At 43.6% G+C, this 23,178-nt stretch overlaps 1 protein-coding gene across 1 annotated transcript; it reads right to left on the bottom strand.

Annotated features, from left to right (window-relative positions):
• Positions 1 to 446: 446 nt before the first annotated feature.
• Positions 447 to 5,781, bottom strand: LOC131246586 (chalcone synthase 2). The gene is made up of 2 exons (XM_058246842.1): positions 5,583 to 5,781; positions 447 to 1,507 (listed from the first exon to the last, which is right to left on the bottom strand). Exons 1-2 carry the CDS (start codon positions 5,764 to 5,766, stop codon positions 507 to 509), a joined length of 1,185 nt encoding a protein of 394 aa, XP_058102825.1. The 5' UTR covers positions 5,767 to 5,781; the 3' UTR covers positions 447 to 506.
• Between the last annotated feature and the right edge of the window lie 17,397 nt (positions 5,782 to 23,178).

Consider the following 23,178-nt stretch of genomic DNA (forward strand, 5'->3'; position numbering starts at 1 on the left):
AACTTCTTATTCACCAAAAAACAGTACAATTATAAACCAAGGACAATGGCAATTTAATCTAAAAAACTTTTCAAAACCTGTCAGATGACTACCCTCGTAAATATTTGTAACTTCTCTTCGATTTTGAGAATTTGACCATACTACAATGCTAGTACAGTCAAAATTAAATCCCTTCTCTTTTCCCCCAAAGTCACATAACCAAGTTAGTGCTACAACATTTTTAACTTATTACGGGAGAATCGTCCATACATGATGGGGCCATCAGATCAATGGCTTGTCTAAGCGTGGCCCCACAACTACAAATTGAGAACGAATAGGTGACTTGAACATAGATGAGAAAGGAGCTCTTTATTTAGACATTCAAGTAATTAAATACACCAAACACTACGCGTTGCATAATAAAACCCTTAGATAATTTTAAAAAAAACACTCACACTTTTGATCCTTTAGCAATTAAAATCAGAACCCCATTTGGCGGACAACAAACCTTGGCCCATTTCCACTACTTAGTGGGCCGTAGTTATGGGAAGGCTGTGCAAGACCACTGTTTCAACGGTCAGACCTGGCCCGAACCCAAACAGCACACCCCAATCCAGCCCTTCTCCAGTCGTCGCCTTCCCTTCCTCTGCAGACTTCTTTCTCATCTCATCCAAAATAAACAGAACACACGCGCTCGACATATTCCCATACTCGCTTAACACGTGCCTCGTGGCCCGCATCTTCTCCGCCTTTAGATTCAGCTTCGTCTCCACTTGATCAAGGATCGCTGGGCCACCTGGGTGCGCGATCCAAAAGATCGAATTCCAGTCGTTGATTCCGAGTGGCTCAAACGCCTCCACTAGGCTCTTCTCAATGTTCTTTGATATGAGCCCAGGGACATCCTTGAGCAGGTGGAATGTGAGGCCCACCTCACGTAAATGCCCATCAATCGCACCATCCGAATCAGGTAGTATGGTTTGTGCGGTCGATACAAGTTGGAAGAGCGGTCGCTCGGAGGAGTTAGGATCGGCTCCAACGATCACTGCAGCTGCACCATCTCCAAACAGTGCCTGACCTACAAGGCTATCAAGGTGTGTGTCAGATGGGCCACGGAAAGTGACGGCTGTGATCTCAGAGCACACAACAAGAACGCGTGCACCGGCATTGTTCTCAGCGAGGTCCTTTGCAAGACGGAGAACCGTACCACCAGCAAAGCAACCTTGTTGATACATCATGTAGCGTTTGACAGATGGACGGAGACCGAGTAGCTTGGTGAGCTGGTAGTCAGCACCAGGCATGTCGACGCCACTCGTGGTGCAGAAGATTAGGTGGGTGATCTTAGATTTGGGGTGGCCCCACTCCTTTATGGCCTTTGTCGCAGCCTCCTTTCCCAGCTTTGGAACTTCGACGACGACCATGTCCTGACGGGCATCGAGGGAGGGGCCCATGTAGGCACACATGTCGGGATTCTCATTGAGAAGTTCCTCAGTCAGGTGCATGTAACGTTTTCGGATCATTGATTTATCACCTGCAAGGCCCAAAAGATTGTGATTTTAGAGTGTTATTATTTGAAAATGTTGTAAGCTCCAGCTTTTTTAGTATATGACGTTGGGGAATACATTGATGTATACAAAAAGAAAGAAACGAAAAGAAAAAGAAAAAGAAGAAGAAGGAAAGAAAAGAAAATTTGTATTATGAAAAACAATTAAATTCTCCAATAGCATGAATTTCTCAATTTTACTAAAAACTAACTAATTAGTTTACAAAAATACGGGAACTAAGGTAGCTTTTCCGGTAAACTAATTAGGTTCTTTTTTAAGTAAAATTCCCTTTCTGATAGGGGCCTGCTATTTTGAATTTTAAAAACAATCCTCTTACAGTATATATGGTTGGATGATACAATGATTAAAACGCAGTTTTATCTTTTAGAAAAGTGGCGGGGCCAGCATTGTGGGCCCATGTGATGTGTTTTTGACATCCAACCGTCGAACAGATGGACCTTCTATGATTATTATATGACAAAAAAAAAAAAAAAAAGATCGGTCCATTTATCATATACGACACGTTATCGAAAACAACATACACCTCTCAAAAATCTCCACTTCCGTTCGTAGCCCACCTAATAATTTGTCAGCGTAATTTTTGGGGCATGTAATCATCATATGGTATACAAACTAAATGGGCCCAACAATGCTGGACAGCTCTTAAAAGAACTAACCAGAGGCATTTAAGTCTTTGTACCATCCAACCGCACAGTCGAAGTATTCTTTTGGAAATTCAATATATTTTTTCATAAATCCAACTTTTTAGGATTTATTTTTCATAAAACCCATGGGAAAAAAATAAAGGCACCGTGGCATTGACTGGTATGGTCATGTTAGCGGTACACACCAAACTGGTAGAACCTGTAAACAGGCTGGAACCAACCAGACCGCACAGTTTGGTCCATTTCCGAAGTACACGAGGAAACTGGTTCTGATTCCGAAAATTAAAGAACCGGTTAGTTCGGTTTGGTTCTCAGCTAGAGTTCCGTAGAACCGATCTGAACGCGAACCGAACATAGAACTGGACCCCTTGTAAATATTTAAAATTTTCTTTTAAAACATAAAAAGCAAGTCCATCATTAGATGGATCACAACACAAATTAACATTGACAGCAAAATCATTTTGGAAATACAAAAGGGTCATAAAAACAAACCATGAAATGATTACTTTCCATGAAAATTTTCAGCAGAGAAACTTGGTCTGGATTATAAAATTTAAAAAAATCATGCAATTGGGTTGGATTGTAAAAAGCCTAGAACTGTGGAACTGAACTGGTACCGAACCAGTTTTTTATGGTCCGATTCCAATTTGGTTCTAGGGTGCAAACGGTCCAATTTTAGTTCTAATTTTTTTGGAACCGCCGGAAACTGTTTAATTCTAGTTTCACCCCAAAACCGGACCAAACAAAACCGTGTGCACCCTTAGGTCAGATGGTGCACAAATAGGATGAGCAACCAAAGCAGGAAGCGGATTGGCTAGTGCACCATACACCAGTGTGTACATGTTGTGTGAGGACGAATAGTCCAAGGGAGATCAAAGTAACATAGCCCCACAATGATGTATTTATTATATCCACAACATTGATTCATTTGTCGGGATAATTTTAGAGCATGCATGAGCCCAAAAATGGGTCATATCCAAAGCACAATTGGACCACACCACAAATAGCAAATAGTAATGGAAATAATGATTCTCACCATTAAAACATTTATAGGGCCACAATAACATTTATTTTCCATCCGATCTATTTATAAGGTCACATAGACCTAGATAAAGAGAAAAAACAAATATCATATTTATCCAAAACTTCTGTGACCACCAAAAGGATTTCAATGGTAGACGTTCAATCCCTCACTGCTTTTTGCAGTGTGGTCCACTAAATCTTTGGATCTGTCTTATTTTCTGTTTCAAGCCTTACAACAAGCTACCAAAGGGTCTGACGGTTTGGATATAACACATACCTCATAGTGGGACCCATGAACTTGGTGACGTCAACACACTAGCAAGGACTCTACCTAGACCATATCATGATTGGCCCATTTCAGCTGCGTCAATCCAACCACCAACATAAGCTAGGGCCCACTTACTGAATTTCATGGAGCCATATCCATCAAGGCCCAATCAAAAGATAGAAAAATAATAAAATATACACAAAATTAATGGACACCCAGAATAAATAGATGGGCTCCCTTTAGGATAGTGACTCTTTATCCCAGCCATTACTACACACGTGTGGCCCAGTGCATAAAGGGCATATTGTCTTGATGTCTTCCTCACCTTTCTCTAAGCTTATCACTAGCAATATATAAACTTGTACAGCTCATACTCTTTGGGGCTCAAATCAGTGATATTCATTATCCTAAAGCACCTACTCGAGTAAAAACTTCTACACAGCTACTTGACCAAAATGAAAATTCCAAATTTTAAAAATAAATAAGCCAATGAATAAGTATTTGAGTGCACTTGTCTTACCCCTCACATAGAGCTGCATGCATACGAATTGCTTGATGCACGCTCAGCCTCATACATGAGGAAGCTTAAGGATATCTAGGGAATTAAAAAACTTTAGTAGCCTTTGAGAGAACGGTACGTATTTTAGAAAATATACTAACTTTAGTAATCTTTAGAGAGAGAGAGAGCCTAGAGGCCTACATAGAGAAGGAAAAAAAAAAAAAAAGAAGAAGAAGAAGAAGCTATTAAGAGAAGCTTAACGATATCTAGGGAACTATAAGATTTTAGTAGTCTTTGAACAAGCAATGTTTTGGAAAATGCCGTTTGATGCAATTTAATTAAGGATATCTAGGGAACTAAGTTTGTCATAGACATTATCAATGGTCAGGTTTCCCCTTCTTAGCATTGGAAGCATTGGATATCTAGGATTAAGGCCCTCGTGGAGAATGTATCCATCGTTTGCAGATTTATTAAACGGGAAAGAAATGGCCCAACTAACGGCTTGGCCCGGATGGGGAGTGACTCGCAATCCTCCAAATTGTTTCTCCATCCTCGTGATCTCCCAGCTCTCATCCGGGGTAGGGTATTCCTGGACAGAGTGGGGCTGGGCTCTGTTCGGACGGCGTAGGCAAGCCCCTGCTCCAGGAGCCCGGTTTCTGTATAGAATCTTTTCCTGTTTTTCTTTTTACTATTTGTAGCTCTCCGTGCTCCTCTTGGCTGTACAGCATAGCAGCCTTGGAGCCTTGAGATTGCTTTGTTGGGGGTGACCTGTTGATTTTGTTGGGTCCCTTTCGTCAGGATATATCCTTTTGTAGTTTAATGAATATTCAAACCATTTTTAGAAAAAAAAAAAAGAAAGAAAAAGAAAAAAGAAAATTGGACCACACACTGCATTTTATGCAGCATTGTTTATAATATTAGTGATGATATGGACCAATCACAATGCAAGAAAGTAGAAATTTCCTACTTGTCGCAAATAGGAAATTCAGATTTGGAAAATATACAACTTTAGTAGTCTTTTAAGAGAGAGAGAGAGAGAGAGAGCCTAGAGGCCCATATATAAGGGAAAAAAAGACGCTACTAAGATATACTTTTAGACAGGGAATGCATGAAAATGATTTCCAATGGGTTTGATATAAGAAGGAAGTTGAATTCAAATAAAACCTATACTAACAAGTTCTTCAATTTAATTAATAATGTCTTGCATTTCTAATTCCCAATTTGTAATTTATATAAAAACATATTAAATTTTTATAATTTTAAATATTTTTATGATATAAATTATGTATGAATGTTGAATTACAACCGGTCTCAAACCTGTATAAAAGAAGAGATTCAAAATCATGTGATAAGTGATTTTGCAACTTTTGCAAAGCAATCTAGAGAATCATGTGTGGTCGTGTAGATAGGACAGCCACTAAGATGAGCATGTGACAACCACACAATGACAACGATAATCATTCTAGTGTGAGAAAAGAAAATTAAAATAATTAAAAAATGATATAAAGGTAATAAAGAAATTCTATTCAAATCTTCTCATTTCCCATGTTCTAAATTTTTCTTGCCTTCCCAAATAATAACAAAATATAGATAATTTATGAACTCACACATTCGCTTGAACTTCTCCTTGAGGTCTGTCATGTGCTCGCTCTTTGTGATCTTGAAATAGTAGTCCGGGTAGTCCGCCTGGATCACCTCATTGGACGGCGTAGCCGTGCCGATGGCCAGCACCGTGGCGGGGCCCTCGGCCCGCTGGGCCTTCCTAATCTCATTGATCGAAACCGTTGACATAGTTCTCGATTGCACGCCTTATTGTGCACTACTTTGCACCAAAATGTAACAATTCTCTCAAAGGAAGAGTCCAAAAAGCGTGGACGATGTTGCTTTGGTGAAAGGAAAGAGATTTGAGTTAGTTATATACAAGAGGGTTGGTTGCATGGACGGACAGATAAGAGGGTATGCCTGTGACTGGCCAGTCTAGTAATGCAACGTCTCACACCTACTCCTCTTCTTTTCAATTTTCTTGGTGTTTTATCATTGGGTGTTAGGTTTGAGAACGGACTACGTGTTTCCTGACAGTGGGCCACCTCAATGATGCATGAATTGTATATCGACGCTGTCCATCAGTATTTCCCAGTCATTTTCAGCTCATTTTAGTGTATCATGTACGAATCTTAAATGGACCACGTAATAGAAAACATTAGTTATCAAATGCCTACTATTGGTGCAGTTTTCTGGCAGACCATCTGCAGCACACCTTCTTGAATCTGCACAGGAGAAGGGGAGAGACAAAGGATGCCCTGATTTGTTCAGGGGACTCTCCTTTGCCTAAGTCAGGCTCGGGGTCCTTCAAGCGAGGCATGATCTCCAGAAAATAGACCAGCCGAGTATTAAGGTTTGAGTAAACATACCTCCAAACGGTGGAAGATGCTCATATATTTATAAGGAAGAGAGGATCCCATTGTAAAGGGACTCTTTCCTAATATCTTGGAGAATTGCTATGATCATCCAAGATCTTCCCGAAATTGTAGTATCCCGAGATTGTTGGGATTGGATCTTATCCCCAAAGATCCCGAGAGAGATCTTTGAATCTCATAGGATTTTATAAATCGGTGGCTCGGCTCTGGGTCGGATCCCGATGAAGGTTTGTGTTTCTTTTACCTGGGTGTTGAGACTCTTAGGCCTTTGTTAGGGATATCTTGGATCTATAACCGATCTATGATCGAGCTATGATCGATCTATAACCGTTCTGTGATCGTTGTATAATGAATCCATGATTGAGCTATGGTTGATCTATGACTGATTTGTGATCGATGTATGACTGATTTGTGACCGAACTATGGCCGATCTGTGACCGATGTAGGGTCAATCCGTAATCGACACATGATTGATTTATAGGCGATTCGTAACCGTCCTTTAGCCAACCTATGAATTAGGTCAGTATTTCAATGTGAGCTTGTAAGCTCTTTGTGTGTCCTTACAATTGCATTGCTCTCCGGGGGGATTGCTCTGTTTCGAGACATAGAAGCCTTATCAGGCTCGGGTCTCTATGGACCCAGGCTAATTCAGGAGAGTTGGTCCATTCCATAAGTCGATTTATGGACTTGTAGATTTTTCCCCAATAGTGAGCCCCCTTGCTTTTTGAACGAAGTTTAGAAAGTAAGCTCGGTCATGGCTGGCTAGGTCGGGTTATGTTTGGACTAGGTCGAGTTGCATGATTATCAATGCCAAATATGGTGGCCAGCATGGCAATCGAAGCGTCGTCAGCCCATAATCATGACATGTCGTTGCGTGGTTCAAGGTCACGTGGGGCGTCAAGTAATCGCTTCGGTAATAGTCCAACAAGATCACGGCGCGTGGCGTCATACTTGATGTCAAGGGCGAGCGGCGGGTTGCGTTGTGACACATGGTGAGTCGAGGTAGCTGATGGGGCATTGTACGGCGCAAAGCTAATGAGCGCATTAATTCATTGCCACGAGGCGCAGCTATATAAGGAGAGCCTTAATGCCTAGGGCTCCTCTCTCCTGCGTTTCGTCTTATTTACCCTTTCTTTTTTCTTGCTTCCTTACGTGCATTCCAGCGACTATTCTCGCCGCAATAAGTCGGAAATCCGCCGATCCTATCTCCAGTGAGCTCCTTTCCCCCACCTCTTTTCATTTTCTCATTCAATGTCTAGTTTTATGAGCTGGCGGGAGGGAGTCTTTGGTGGTGAAAGCGGGGCGAGCAGTCACCTTAAGGTGATGTCAAACCCACCTTCGCCATTGGTGGTAATGGTGGATGCCGCTTTTCGATATTCGTCTTCAAGGAGAGTACTAGAACGGTCCCCAGCGCAAAGACCGGCACCTACCGCTAGGGCATTAGATCTGTCTTCTAGGCATGAGACGACGCCTGGGACATAGGGATTGAACGTGCCCTCGCGACCAACGAAGTTGTTGAGGCGCGTGATTCGTCTGACGAGAATGGAGGAGGCGAGGAGGATCCGAGGGGGCCAGTGCCCTCGACTTTGACTAAGGAGGAGCTAGCCCAGATCAGGTTTAGGTATCACGTTCATAAGTCTGTGATCCTCAGGCTTCCTTCAGCAAACGAACTCCCGGACAGACCTCCTGATAGGGCAGTGGCGATTTTTCAGGTCGCTCTGCAATGTGGCTTGCAATTGTTCGGCGTCTTCTGACCTGTCTCGGCCTAGCCCCGGGACAATTAACTCCGAACAAGTGGAGGGACTTGTTCGGCTATGCAATCTTATGGGCTGAGCTAGAGCAGCCCGAGCTATCAACGGACGAGTTCCTTTACTTATATCAAGTGAAGCCGAACACCCTTCAACCCGGCTGGCACTACTCCGCATGGTGGAACACCGACAGAGCATTGATAACCAATCATCCCTCCTGCAATAAGCATTGGAGGGATAAGTGGTTCTGAGCCTATGGATGCTGGGAGACGGCCGACCCAGAACTGACACAGTCTCTCATTCCCCGAGCTTTCTCCAAGCCAAGTTCGTGCCGCAACAGTAGATCGTCCTCGTTGATCAGCTTACACTATTAACTGACCCTATTCATTTGTCTCTTACTGCAGTCATTCCCAAGCAACCACCTTTGCTCGACAGTGGGTCCTTAGCTCGGATCAAGGATCTGCAGGCCCTCAACGAAGGTCAACAATCTTGAAGAGTCGTTCTCCAACTCGAGCGACTTCTCCAAGCATGCTTGGCCTCGGCCCTCATAAGTACGACCTTTGGTAAGATCTCTAGCCGAGCTTCATAACTTTGGAAACTTCCTTTGCTTAAAGATGTTTTCTAATGCATTTGCTTTTGTATAGAGATGCGTGAGGCTCGACCCTATATCCGCCCTCTCTCCAAGGTCAGCACGCCTCCTCGGGACGAGGGGGCGGCCCCGAAGAAAAAGAAACAGAAGACTTCCTCGAAGTCTAAGGGGAAGATCGGTCCCTCTCACCTGGTTGTCGTCGTGGACAAGGAAGAGGACAGGGATGAGAAGGCCTCTTCTGGAGCGGCGGAGATGGTTGCTCCCGATCGAGCTGCTCCTACTGATGCTCGGGGGGTTGCTGAGCCCCTAGTCGAGGCACGTCCTTCTGAAGGGGTGGAAGCCGGGGAGAGGCGAGGGAGCCGCCTCCATTGGACTATAGAGGAGATCCTCCCCTGGGTCAATCGTCATACGACCGACGCGGAGTACATCACTTTGTTTGACTCTCCGACAGAGACAACCCTCGCGCATGTGACAACCACCCTACTTGGTGTAAGTGTCCCATCTGAAGTAAATTTCATTTTTCTGATTTGCTCGCACTCATCTTTCTCCTTCTTCTTCTATAGTTCGCTCCATGCGTGCTAAAGTCGCGACCAGAGTTCACCCAGATGCACGAGCAAGCAGAGGGAGCTGAGCAGAAGGTAGTTTGGTTGGATGTCAAGCTTGAGGTCGCGAAGGCAGCTCTTGAAGCGTCTACCGCTGCGATGGAGGCGCAGCTAGAGGAGGCTAAGCATTTGCACGATGAGTGTCACGCCAAGCTACTTGAGGTCAAGGGGAAGCTCGACATGCTAAAGGCGGAGACCAAGGGCATCATTGCCATGGCTCGGGAGGAGGCCATTCATCAGTTCATATCCTCCCAAGCGTTCATGGATAAGAGAGATGCCCACTTTTGCCAAGTTTATGACAAGTGTACGAAGGACATGAGGGCATCCTTCCCTGACCTCGACCTTTCTGCTTTCGACAAGGCAGAGTCAAGTTCTGATGGGTCAGGCGATGATGCGGCTCCTAAGCCGGTGCCCGAGTCTTGAAGTTAATTTTGCAGAGTTTTTCAACTTCAGGCACTTCAAGCACACCAAGCACCCAAGCTTTAAGCACTTCAAGCACATCCAGCGTCGTCTTCCTCTTTAAGATTTTGTTCGTTATCCGATGTACAAAACTTGACATTGTAGTAGTTGTAAAGCCGATGTAATCAAATGACTTTGGGTTTTATCAATGAAAAACATTCCCTTTTTATCAACCTTTGTATCTTCGAGCTGACCGATTAAAATCGTATCTTTAACTTTGCTGCTGTTGGTCAGATGGAAGCCGAGCGATTACTCAGACATCAATCTGGCGCCAATCAAAGTCAATGCGGCCAAGTGGATCTTAGTTGGATCTTGATCAGATCTTGGTCAGATCCTTGTCAGGTATAGGTCAGATATTGATCGGCCAAAGAACAAGTGAATTTATTGACATAACTCTAAATTAGTACAAAAAATGAGTATCGCTCCGATCTGTTTATGGGTGGTAGATCTTTAGATACTCGGCGTTCCAAGGGTGCGGAGCAACTAGCCGTCGAGGTCTTCCAATTGGTACGACCCAGGTCAACTTGTACCGATACCATGTAGGGCCCTTCCCAGTTTGGACCTAGGGCTCATGTTCCTGCTTCTTTGGTATTTTGGAACACCTTTCAGAGAACCAGATCTCCAACTCAAAACCTTCTAATCTTGACCCGAGCATTGTAAAACCGCAACACCTGTTGTTGGTGAACAATGGTTCAAAGTCGAGCTTGCTCCCTCCGCTCTTCTAAGAGGTCGAGACTGAGGGACATGAGCTCGATGTTGGCCTGTTCGTCGAATGAGCCTGTTTGGGCTATAAGTAGTCCGATCTCTACGAGGGTAACTGCCACCGCTCCGTATGCCAGAGAGAACGGGGTCTCTCCAGTTACTATCCAGGCGGTAGTTTGGTAGGCCCATATAACTTTCGGGAGTTCCTCGGCCCACGCTTCCTTTACATTTTTGAGCTTGGTTCAAAGATAGTGTTTGATGATCTTGATGACCGCTTATATTTGCCCGTTCGCCTACAGGCGTCATGGCGACGAATAGAAGTTACAAATCCCGAGGTTCTTGCACATCTCTTAATATTGTTTGATATCGAACTATTTTCCATTATCAGAGACAATGGTCCGAGGGATTCCAAACCTACATATGATATTTTTTTCAAACGAAATCCGTAATCTTTTGTTCGATTATCCTCGCTAATGGTTCGAATTCTGCCCACTTGGTGAAGTAATCAACTGGTACTTGTTCACACCCCAAATATAGGGTTGCAATGTAGTAATAATCTCGATAAGACCGAGGTCGAATCCACAGGGACTGAACCTTATACGTAATCTGAAAGTAACCAGAACTAGAACTAGAAGAAGATGAAATCTAAATCAAGTAAATATGAGGGAATAATGGTGAAATATTACTCTAAAACTTGTAGATTTCAAAGGTGGGAAACTAGGGATTTAGAGGATCCACTTATAGAGATCAGGGAGATCTATGCTTGATTCAATAACACAACTGGAATCAGAGTGCTATCTTCATCTAGATGGAAGATAATATATTAAAAATCCAAATCTGAACTTCCTTTGATATAGTTTTTAATAAAAGATAGGTATGAGAATTAAAATTGATTCCATCACAAAACCATGCCCATAAGACAAAGCAAACAACAGAATTTAACCAATCTACAATCAATCTAAGAGATATATGAATGTTAGGAAGGGTTCCATCATCCAACCATGCCCAGGAGACGATGGTGAACAACAGGGTTCCAAAATTCACAATCCCTATAATGCTAAGAACATGCTCAAAGCTATCACAGATCCATTATAATTTAAGTCACAACAAACTATTAAAAGTTAAAAACATTCCTATTAATCAAACTATAATCAAAGAGAGTTCAAGTAACATAAATCAAAGCAGTAAAACCAATCTCATCACACTACAAGCTTCACCTCTTAGCCCTAGCTAAGAGGCTTAGACAACCATAAGCCTGATTAACTAAAATCTCTTAAAAAAATATCAAAGGAAAGAAAGAAAAAGGGAAGAAAAGAAAAACTCAGAGCCGTCCTCCTCACTCTTGTGCTCACGTCCCCTATTTAAGGATGATATGCTCTCTCTTCTCTTTCTTTTATAAGAATGGTGAGGCAGTGGAGAGCTTTCACGCACAAGAGGCGGTGCGTACTGAAGTCGGTGGCGTGTGTAAAGGCTTACACATCCAGTGAAAAATGCAAAAAACCTTGCATTTGATCCCATTTTTAGGACGTTGGAGTGGCTGCTTTTAGAATCTGAGCCGTTCAAACTCCTTAGTGACGGACGGTCGCCCGCTAAGAAGGTTTTGGATGGTCCAAATGGGCGGTCCGATCACCCTCATGATCATGCAACAGAAAAAATCCGATCTTCTCTCGGACGCGCGTATCTTAACGCAGGGGGCTACGTTGATGCTTAGTGGGGCCCACTTTCTATGATGTTTGCAGCATCAGTTCCTTCCATCTGATTAGTGAGGTCGATTTAGGCCATGAGCCAAAATCTGAATTGGATGCGAATCTTGTGTGGGCCACACCATCAACCGATGTAGCGACCTTTTCATTATTTCTGTGGCCTTTGATGCATGCATGGATGTTAACGGTCAACATGGTTTTGATGGGTTTCTCCCCTTCTGCATTCTGGATGGTTTAGATCGTCCTTATGAGACCTGAGAGTGGCCCACAACGTTCCTCAAGAGAACGTCGTCCATCCGCTTTCGCAACAACGAAAAGAAAACAGTAATTGCCGTTTTTGAATGAAAAATGGGTCCAAGGTGGTTTGACCGTCTTGGAGTTACAGTGCACAGCTAGTGCACATGTCCACTATGCACACTCCACTCAAGGTGGGGTCCACTATGATGTTAAATGAGAAATTCGCTCCATCCATCTGTTCTTCTAGCTAATTTAAGGGGCCAAGCCCAAGTTTGAAGCATATCCAGAGATCAAGTGGGCCCAAAATCGACGGTTTATGGGTTGATCTGTCCGTTGGGCCACTTCCACAGAGATCCAAGAACTGAAATTTGATGTGTACAGTTAATTTAGGGTCCCTAATCCAGATATAAAGTTTCGAGCCAAACGGATGGTGAGAACCCTGTGATCTTGTATTCTGGACGGATTTCAGGCCTCTTTAGCGTGAAATACTAGATTTTCTCAAATCCCGGGCGTGTAAATTCTTCGATCTCGGTCCCTTAGGGTCTGTCCCTTGCCTTGGTGATTTGTGAGCATTAAATTCATGCTTTTAGTACCCTTTTCCAGTCCATGCTCCTAAAGTCACCTTGCATCACAAACACGATTAAAATAGGGCGTTAAACGGTATCATGCTCATAAAATTCGATAATAACTATGGTCTAATATACAATATTTGACACTTAATACTACTGACCTTTGCCTGTAGGGAGTGGGCTGATGATGTCAATTCCTTATTGAGCAAACGGCCAAAGTCCGACCATTAGCGTGAGCTCTTCTGGTGGCTGCCGAGGAATGTTCGCAAACTTCTGGCATTTGTCACATCTTTGGACGAGCATCGTGTTGAATGGTCGGCCAATAATACCCTTGTCGGATAACTTTGTGTGCTAGTGAGCGGCCTCCCGAGTGATTTCCACAAATTCCTTCGTGGATCTCTCTAAGGACATATTTTTCTTCCTCTGGTCGGACATACCTTGAGTAAGGGAGGTAAAATCCTTTCTTGTAGAGGACGTCGTTGAGCATGGTATATCAGGCAGCCTTGACTTTCAATCGTCGGGCTTCCGCTCGGTCTTTAGGGTGCTCGTTGCTCTCGAGGTATTAGGTAATCAGATCCATCAATGTCAGTTCCGAACTAACCGAAAGGACGGGCATAGGGTTAACCTCGTCAATGCTCGGTTTAGCTAAGAACTCAATCGAGATAGATCTTGGAATTTCGTCCTCATCTGTTGTAGCAAGCTTCGCCAACATGTCGGCTTTGGAATTCTCCACTCATGGAATTAAGGCGATGTTGCACTTCTGGAAGCTTCCGATCAATTTCTTGGCTTTCTAGAGATAGGCTTTCAGACGCTCTTTCTTAGCTTGTTAAATTTTGACTATCTGGTTGACAATTAATTGTGAATCACTGAAAACGTCTAAATGTCGAGCCCCCATGTTTGCCACTAATGTAAGTCTGACGATCAAGGCTTCGTATTCTGCTGTATTGTTAGAGGATTGAAATCCAAATATCAAGGTATACTGTATGCACGTATGGTCAGGAGTTTCCAAGACTACCCCGACCCCGCTTGCCTTAGAGTTGGAGGAGCCATCAACATAAAACGTCCACTTGGGTGGGTTGGAAAGTATGTGGGTATCAGATGGTCCTGCAATTTGTGAATCGACCAATTTCTCTAGAAGGGATTCTAACCTGGATAGGTAGTTCGTCAGTTAATTCTGGCTCTGGAGATTGTGTTAGTTCAACGATGAAGTCAGCCACTACTTGTCCTTTAATCGCGACTCATGGCTGATACTTGATGTCGAACTCACTTAGTTCAATCGCCCATTTTGTCAAGCAACCCGAGGCTTCGAGTTTTTGCAATACTTGGCGTAGTGGGTGGTTGGTCAGATCGATGATCAAGTGGGCTTGGAAATAAGGACGTAGCCATCGTGAAGATATGACTAAGGTTAGAGCCAATTTTTCCAAGGTTGGGTACCTCTTCTCTACAGAAACTAATGTTTCACTGACATAATAGACCAGTAACTGCTTCCCCTCATATTCCTTTATCAATGTCGGGCCGACTGCTGCATCGAATACGGCCAGATATAGCAGCAGAGTCTCACCTAGCTCAGGTTTGGAGAGTAACGACGGCGATCCCAGGTATTCCTTGAGTTGCTTGAAAGCTGTCTCGCATTCTTCAGTCCATTCAATAATTTGTTTCCCCTTCAACTGTTTGAAGAAAGGGAGACATTTATCTGTAGCTCTAGATACGAAGCAGTTGAGGGCGGCTATTCTTCCAGTTAGTCTTTGTATGTTTTTTATTGTCTTTGGAGACTTCATGTCGAGGAGGGCTTTTATTTTTCCGGGATTATCTTTGATTCCTCGTCGACTGACTGAAAACCCAAGGAACTTTCCCGAGCTTACGCCGAAAGCGCACTTGCTCGAGTTTAGTTTCATGTGGTATTTTTAGAGAATGAGAAACATTTTCTCTAGGTCGGCCCTGTGATCTGAGGCTTTTATGCTTTTAACGAGCATGTCATTGATATAAACTTCCATGGTTCACCCTATTTGGCGGGTGAACATCTTATTAACTAACCTCTAGTAAGTCACTCCTGCATTTTTTAACCAAAAGGCATCAAGCAGTAACAATAAAGATATTTGTCAGTGACAAAGGTGGTCTTAGATTTATCTATTAAGTGCATTACGATTTAATTTTATCCTTAATACGCATCCATAAAGCTAAGCAGTTCGTGGCCTGCGGCACTGTTGACCAGTTGATCGATCCTGGGAAGAGGAAAGTTGTCTTTGGGGTAGGCTTTATTCAGGTCTGTGTAATCAACACGGACACGCCACTTCCCATTAGCTTTCTTGACTAGTACGACGTTGGCCACCCAGTCCGAGAAGTAAACTTCCTCGATGAAGTTGGCCTTGAGAAACTTGTCGACCTCTTCTCCAATTACAGCATATCTTTCCAGGCCGAGGGTGCATCGCTTTTGTCGAACTGGCCGGTAGGATGGGTCGATGTTCAGTCGATGCGTGATAACAAAAGGATCAATGCCTGGCATGTCCTCATGGAACCACGTGAAAACGTCAGCAAAGGGTCGAAGGAACGCTACCAATTTATCTTGCAATGACGGTGTCAGGGATGACCCAATTTGCACGGTTTTAAAGGGATTGAACTCATCCAGAGGGATCGAAACAAGGTCCTCCATGGGTCGGCCTCGTTCCTGAGATTCCTCTCGTAAGTCCAGAGATTCGATCGTCATCGTTTCACGTGAAACTCTTAGTGTCGTTGCGTAACACTTTCGAGCGTCCTGTTGGTCGCCCTTGGCGATTCCTACACCATGTTTAGTTGGAAACTTCATGGCGATGTAGTAGGTCGATACTACTGCTTGAAGGAGGTATAGCGATGGTCGGCCAAGGATAACGTTGTAGACGGATGATTGGTCTACAAGGAAGTCAACTATTACAGTGGTCCGATTTTGGTCATCTCTAGCCGTAAGAGGGAACTAGATAGCTCCTTCCGGCATAACCTAACCCCTGAAGAACCCGATCAGGGGAGTTTTCACGGGTTGGAGTGAGGCTCGACCAATGCCCATCTTATCGAAGGCTTAAAGGAAAAGTATGTCCGCGGATGACCGTATATCGACGAGAATCCAAAAGACCTTCCAATTTGCTATGGTGACAGTAACTGCCAATGCGTCGTTGTGAGGGTGGTGAACACCTCGGGCGTCTTTGTCGGTAAAAGTTACACTGTACCTCTCAAGCTTTCTCTCTTTTGAGGGTCGGGCAAGCACCATAATTTCTGCTTTTGGGTGACCGATGCTTCTCGTATGAACCTTTCGAGCATGCTTTGAATCCCCTCTGCCTTTATGGCCTCCGAAAATCATGTGGATCTCCCCGGGTGGTTGGTTGTCGATCGGTTGCTCCTCGATAGCAGTGGTCTGGCTTCCCCTTTGATCTACGTGCTTGCCGAGGTAACCTTCCTAGATAAGCCTTTCAATCTCCTGCTTGAGGTGATAACAATCAATCCCGATGAAAATAGCAATCTTGTTCTTGCTTCTTCAGTCAGAATTGCCTTGCAGCTTATTCGGCCATTGAACAAAGCGTTCATGATTTTTTTTTTTACACCCAGATCCATAGCTCAACTGGCAGAGTGAGTGGAGACACCTCGTTTCAACAATTGAGGTCTTGGTATCGATCCCTGGTGGGGGTGGCTAACATGGAGTGTGTGTACTGACATGGGTGTGTACTAACAAGCTAACCCAAAATAAATAAATAAAAGCGTTCATGTTTTATTTCCATTAGGACCTGCTCTTGAGGTTTGTTGAGAAGGGTGTAAATAGTGAACTTATTGTTAGGTCGTTTGCTCGACCTACGATCGTCGTGAGAACGATTATCCTTTCGCTTTTTACTTATGTTGGTTGAGTCCAGTTCTTTCTTCACCTGCTCTTTGGCTACGGAATTTTTGTTCTGGACGGCGTCTCGCAAGATCCGGGACTCTTCGACATTAGTGTATTTTTGCGATCAGTTCAAGAACTCCGCAAACGTAGTAGGAGATTCTTGTACAAAGAGAAGAGGAGTGGCTTATCTCTTAGTCTAGTCATGATAGCGTTTAATGCAGTCTCATCCAAGTGTTTCCGCACCTGTAATGCTTTCAGATTGAAGCGCGTGATATAATCCTTTAAGAGCTCGCCGTCTCTCTGAACTATGTTCATGAGATGGGTCGGCACTTTGAGTCTCTTCTTTCCTCCGATGAAATTAGTGACGAAGGCCTCACTAAGTTCGGGAAATGATTTGATGGACCTCCGCTTTAACAGTTTGAACCAGAGCCAAGCGGTGTCGGCTAGAATCAGCGAGAAGGCTCGACACATGATCGCATCAGAAGCATATTGGAGCTCCATATAGGTTCGAAAAGAGTCCATGTGCTCTATTGGGTCAGTGTTCCCTGTATAGGGGGTGATTTGAGGCAGTCGAAACCTATTCGGCAATCGCGCCCGCATAATTTCGACTGTGAATGGGGATTCTATCTCTTCCGAGGCAGTCATATTGCCTCGGTAGGTCTGTTTCATGTCCATGATCTATCGTTGTAGGCTTTGCAGCTCAGTCTTCCAAAGTTCCTCATTATCGACAGTAGCTTCGGCTGGGGCCCTGTTGCACCTCCTCCGATCTATCTCATGCCGCAGGTCGGAGGTTGGCAATGGAATAGTCCCTGACACATGAGATGGAATAAGTTCAACAAGGGCAGGTTGCGAGGTAACTTGGACGACAGAGGGTTGAGGAGGATTAGCACATGTTTAGACATAGCTCGACTGCCCTTCCCTTTGATGATCGGGCTCATGACTATGTTGAGGTTGCATATTTTCCATCATTTGCTTCAAATAGCCAAGGTCAGCCCTGATATCTCCAACCTCTCTCTCAAGAGAGTGTGTCATCAACCACCTCTGTCATGCCTTTGCTGACCGCGTCAGCTCGAACTCGAAGTGGCCTGATGCTGTGAAGAGCCACGGCGGCTCTCCTGTCATTCAAGACATTTGACGGGTTGAGTGGCCTGAATGGGCGTGGGCACAGTAGTGATCAGAATGTTTACGGGGGGATGGGTTTTCTTCTTTCATTTCACCATTACTGGGTTTGAAATGTTCACCGATAGAACTGGAACGGCTTAACTGTGTCGTTCCCATAGATGGTGCCAAACTATTGGTGCAATTTTCCAACAGACCCTCCACAGCACACCTTCTTGAACCTGTACAGGCAAAGGTGAGAGACAAAGGAGGCCCTGGTTTGTTCAGGGGACTCTCCGATGCCTAAGTCAGGTTTGGGGTCTTTCAAGCGAGGTATGATCTCTAAAAAAGAGACCAGTCGAGTATTAGAGTTTGAGTGAACGCACCTCCAAACGGTGGGAGATGCTCATCTATTTATAGGGAAGAGAGAATCCCATTGTAAAGGGACTCTTTTCTAATATCTTAGAGATTTGCTATGATCCAAGATCTTCCCGAGATTGTAGTATCCCAAGATTGTTGGGATTAGATTTTATCCCCAAAGATCCTGGGAGAGATCTTTGAATCTCTTGAGGATTTTATAAATCAGTGGCTCGGCTCTAGGTCGGATCCCGATGAAGGGTTGTGTTTCTTTTACCTGAGTGTTGAGACTCTTAGGCCTTTGCCAGGGATATCTTTAATCTATAACCGTGTGTTGAGACTCTTAGGCCTTTGCCAGGGATATCTTTAATCCATAACCGATCTATGAACGAGCTATGGCGATCTATAACCGTTCTGTGATCGTTGTATAATCGATCCATGATCGAGCTATGGTCGATTTATGACCGATTTGTGATCGATGTATGATTGATCTGTGATCGAGCTATGACCGGTCTGTGACCAATCTAGGGCCGATCTGTAATCGACACGTGACTGATTTATAGGCGATCATTTAGCCGACCTATGAATTAGATCAGTATTTCAACCACTTGTGTGAGCTTGTAAGCTCTTTGTGTGTCCTTACAATTGCATCGCTCTCCCGAAGGATTGATGTTTCGAGACATAGAGGCCTTATCAGGCTTGGGTCTCCATGGACCCAAGCTAGTTCAGTAGAGTTGGTCCATTCCATAAGCTGATTTATGGTATTGTAAATTTTTTCCCAACACCCGCTATTAAAACTTTGTAGGGCTCGTGGAAATATGTATTTTCCATCCAACCTATTGATAAGGTCACGTAGTCATGTAAGAAGGTAAAACAAAAATATGCTTTTGTGGCCGCAAAGAAGTTTTTAATGGTGGGCATTCAATTCCTACCGTGTGGCCCAATTGAGACTTATATGTACTTCATTTTCAGGACCATGCATTAAAATGAGATGGAAAAGTTGATGGACGGCGTGGATATAGTAAAAATAGATCAAAGTGGGCCCTGCGGTTAGGGAAACACTCACTTAACGCATTACCCAGTAACACCTAATCGGCTTACGATCGTCTGTCCTTCAACGCAAGAAAATTGGATTTCGGTAATGCCTTTTTAGATGCACGTGCAGGCGATCGTACGTCGTCACGCACGTGTTTTGGTAAGGTAGGTAATGTACAAGCCATCACATGTGCAACTACGAGATCAGAACCATCCATCAGGGAGGTCCCACTGATTAGATGGTCAGAATCAGCTCGGTGCACTAATCACTTAAAGGCCACATTTTACGGACCAAATGTAAGGTGGATGAAAATTTAGCTTTTCTGAGCCGTTCGCATGTTTCTATTGTCATGGCCCACTTGATAAGAAGACGAGCCTGGTGTTTCTGTAAAAACATTTTTCAAGGTCTAACCTACACGGTGGACGGCTTGGATATTGGGTGCTGTTTGGGTGGATCCCTAACTGGGCCCACCGTGATATATGTTCCTTACACCTAGACCGTCCATCCATTTTTACAGCTCAGGGCGTGATCCCAAAATTGAAGCTGATCAGTCTATTGAATCCCTACGAGAATGTTTATTTTCCATCCAAGCCGTTGATAAGGTCACAAAGATGTGGATGAAGAGACAGGACAAATATCATCTTGATATAAAACTTTCATGATCCACGAGAAGTTTTCAATGGTAATTACCACTATGTCCTGTATTATGGTTCACCCGATATTTGGATCTGCATCATTTTTTATATCATGCCCTAAAATGAGTTCTTAAATTGGATGGACGTACGGCGTAGATTAAGCCACGTATATCACAATCGCCCCCACAGTCAGCGATTCCGCAACGACCCACCGTGACGTAAGTATTTTATTCATGCCTTTCTTCGCTTTTATCAGGTCATTTTAAGATATTATATGAAAAATTAAGTACGTCCACACCTCCAGTAGACGACACCAAAGGAAGCTGCATTGATACTGACACTCACAAGACCTTTCTAAGGACCACCGTTGAAACCTTTCTAAGTACCACCACGATGTTTTTTTTACCATCCAACCTATTGTTTTTTTTACCATCCAACCTATTTATAAGGTCATGTAGACGCGGATAAAGTGAAAAAACAAATATCAGCTTAATCTGAAACTTCTCCAGATCCCAAGAAGTTTTTAATGGTGGACGTTCAATCCTCACTTTGTGGTTGATTTGAGACTTGTATGTGCCGCATTTTTTGTCTCATAAATTAAAATGATATGAGAAAAACGATCAATGGCGTGGATAAAACACTTACATCACGGTGGGCCCCACAGATCCCTACCTGGACGGGTAGGACGCAATCCGCATCCGGATAGACACTGCCACGCAGATCACGAGGGATGACGTGTAGATTTTATGGTCCGTACAAGCATGTAAGCTAGAGGTGGGCATCGAGCCGAGTCGAGTCGAGGTGGGTGAAGCTTGGCTTGGCTTGTCCATGATGTACTCGAGTTCGAGCTCGAGCTCGAGCTTGGCCTCGAACTCAACATTGAAGCTTGGCTTGTTTGCCAAAGCTGTCAAGTCGAGTTCGAGTCGAGCTAGTGGTTCGAGTCAAGTTGAGTTTACCTCGAGTTGAGCTCAAGCTTGTAGGGTGAGAGAGTAATGGATTTTGTTCTTGATCTTCCTCCATTGATGAAAAATTCAAAAATCTTAAGAGAATCCAAGCAAAATCCGATGAAAAAACCAAACAAAGGTTCGAATCGGATGAGGAAACCTGTAAGAACTGATCTGTTCTTGATCTTCTTCCACCAGCAAAAATCCAAGTACTAGAAAAGAAACAGAGCAGAATATAGATCAGAAATCCAAGTAAAGAGCTCTAGTCAATCAGATCATTGGATTTCCTTAAAGCTCTAACAAATCTGAGAAGAACCCATCTCGAAATTCTTGGATTTCTCACCTAAGAAGTATATCTCAAGAGATTGAAATCATACTACTGTGGAGCTGAAATGAAAACTAGTGGTGGTGGTCGGGGCGGGTGTGCGGCTGGCAGTGGACAGAGAAAGAGAAGAAAGGGAAATGGAAGGGGGTGCGTGCAGTCGGGTAGAGACTCTAGAGTTTGTTTTTTATTTTTTATTTTTAAGTTTAAATTTAAAACTTATATATATATATATATAATATTTAATATATTTATTAATCGAGCTCGAGTTCGAGTCGAGTCGAGTTAAAATGCCCCCTCGTTGAACTTAGCTTGAACTCAACTCGAGCTTCAAATAATTAGCTTGGCTTGGCTCGAATTAGCCATTCAAGTCGAGTCAATTCGAACTGGCTCGAGCCCAATTGAGCAAGATTTTCGAGCTAGCTTGACTTGTGAACAGCCCTAGTGTAAGCTTAGCAGACCGCGTCACGCTTGCCTAGTTTGACATTTTGTTCTGATTCCTTTTTACTTGCTAACATGAGGTGGGGCCCACTGCATTCTTGGTGGAAGTGTGAGCTGATCAAGGCCGTTGATCTGGTCCATATGGCAGCGCCTACCATTAAAACCTTCCTGGGGAACATCATGATGTTTATATGCCATCCAACCCGTTCATAACGTTATTCCCACTGAGATTAATGGAAAACACAAATATCAGTATGATCTAGAACTTCGGTGGGCCCAAAGAAGCTTCCAATGTTGGGCGTTCAATCCCCTCTGTTTACTGTCCTGCAGATTCAGATTGCCTGCGATAGGGTGTTGCAGTAGGCTCCTGTAGTCAGAACCTCTATAAGGCCCACTGTAATATTTGTGAGAAATCCATCCCGTCCATCCGTTTCACTTGCTCATTTTAAAACATGATCCCAAAAACAAAGCAGATCCAAAACTTAAGGGGGCCACACAATAGGAAAAAGTGGGTACTGAAATGTCTCCCGTTGAAACCTCCCAAGAGTCCATCATAATGTTTATATGCCATCTAAACCGTACATAAGGTCATTCCTACTCAGATGAACTGAAAACACCAAAATATTAGCCTGGTCCAACAATTGTGTGGCCCCACGAATGTTTTTCCAATCCTCACTATTGCTTGTTGTGGGCCCACTTGAGTTTTAGATCTGCCTTGTTTTCTTTGGCTCATGTCTAAAATATGATCCGAAGAAATGTCTACAATGAAATGTCAATCAGTGTTAGTTACAGTCAAGTCATATTAAGCACACGGCGGATTGACTGGTGTACCACACACCACTTACCTGAGTGGTGTGTTGATGTCACTAAGTTTTGTGGGTCCTATCATAAGGTATGTGTTATATCCAAATCATCCGTTCATTCGGCTAGAGCTAGCAATAAAGCTTGTGATCGTACAAATATGTAAGACAAATCCAAAGATCTATTGGACCACACTGTAAAAAGCAGTTGGGAATTGAACATCTACTATTGAAATCCTTTTGGGTCACCAAAGTTTTGGATCAATATGATATTTGCTTTTCTTCTTCATCCATATATGCATGACTTTATGAATAGATTAGATGGAAAATAAATATTATGGTGAGCCCTATGAATGTTTTAACTGTGAGGATCATTGTCCCACTTCTATTTGTGGTGTGGTACACTTAAGCTTTGGATATGACTCATTTTTGGGATCATGACCTAAATTGATCTCGTAAAATGGATGAACGGTGTGGATATAATAAATAAATCATTGTGGGGCCATGTAACTTTGATATGGTTTAAGGCTTACCCACACCACCCAGATAGATGGTGTGTAGTACACCAGCCAATCCGCTTCCCGGGGATGTATCTAATACAACTAACTGTACGGCTAGTTACTTTCCTACAGGTGAGATGGTCCATTTGTCAAAGAACTATCCAATCACACTAACCGACTCTTGACAAATGAAAGAATCGCCG

The sequence above is a fragment of the Magnolia sinica genome, chromosome 5 (genome assembly GCF_029962835.1).
Source record: "Magnolia sinica isolate HGM2019 chromosome 5, MsV1, whole genome shotgun sequence".
NCBI classification, from domain to species: domain Eukaryota; kingdom Viridiplantae; phylum Streptophyta; class Magnoliopsida; order Magnoliales; family Magnoliaceae; genus Magnolia; species Magnolia sinica.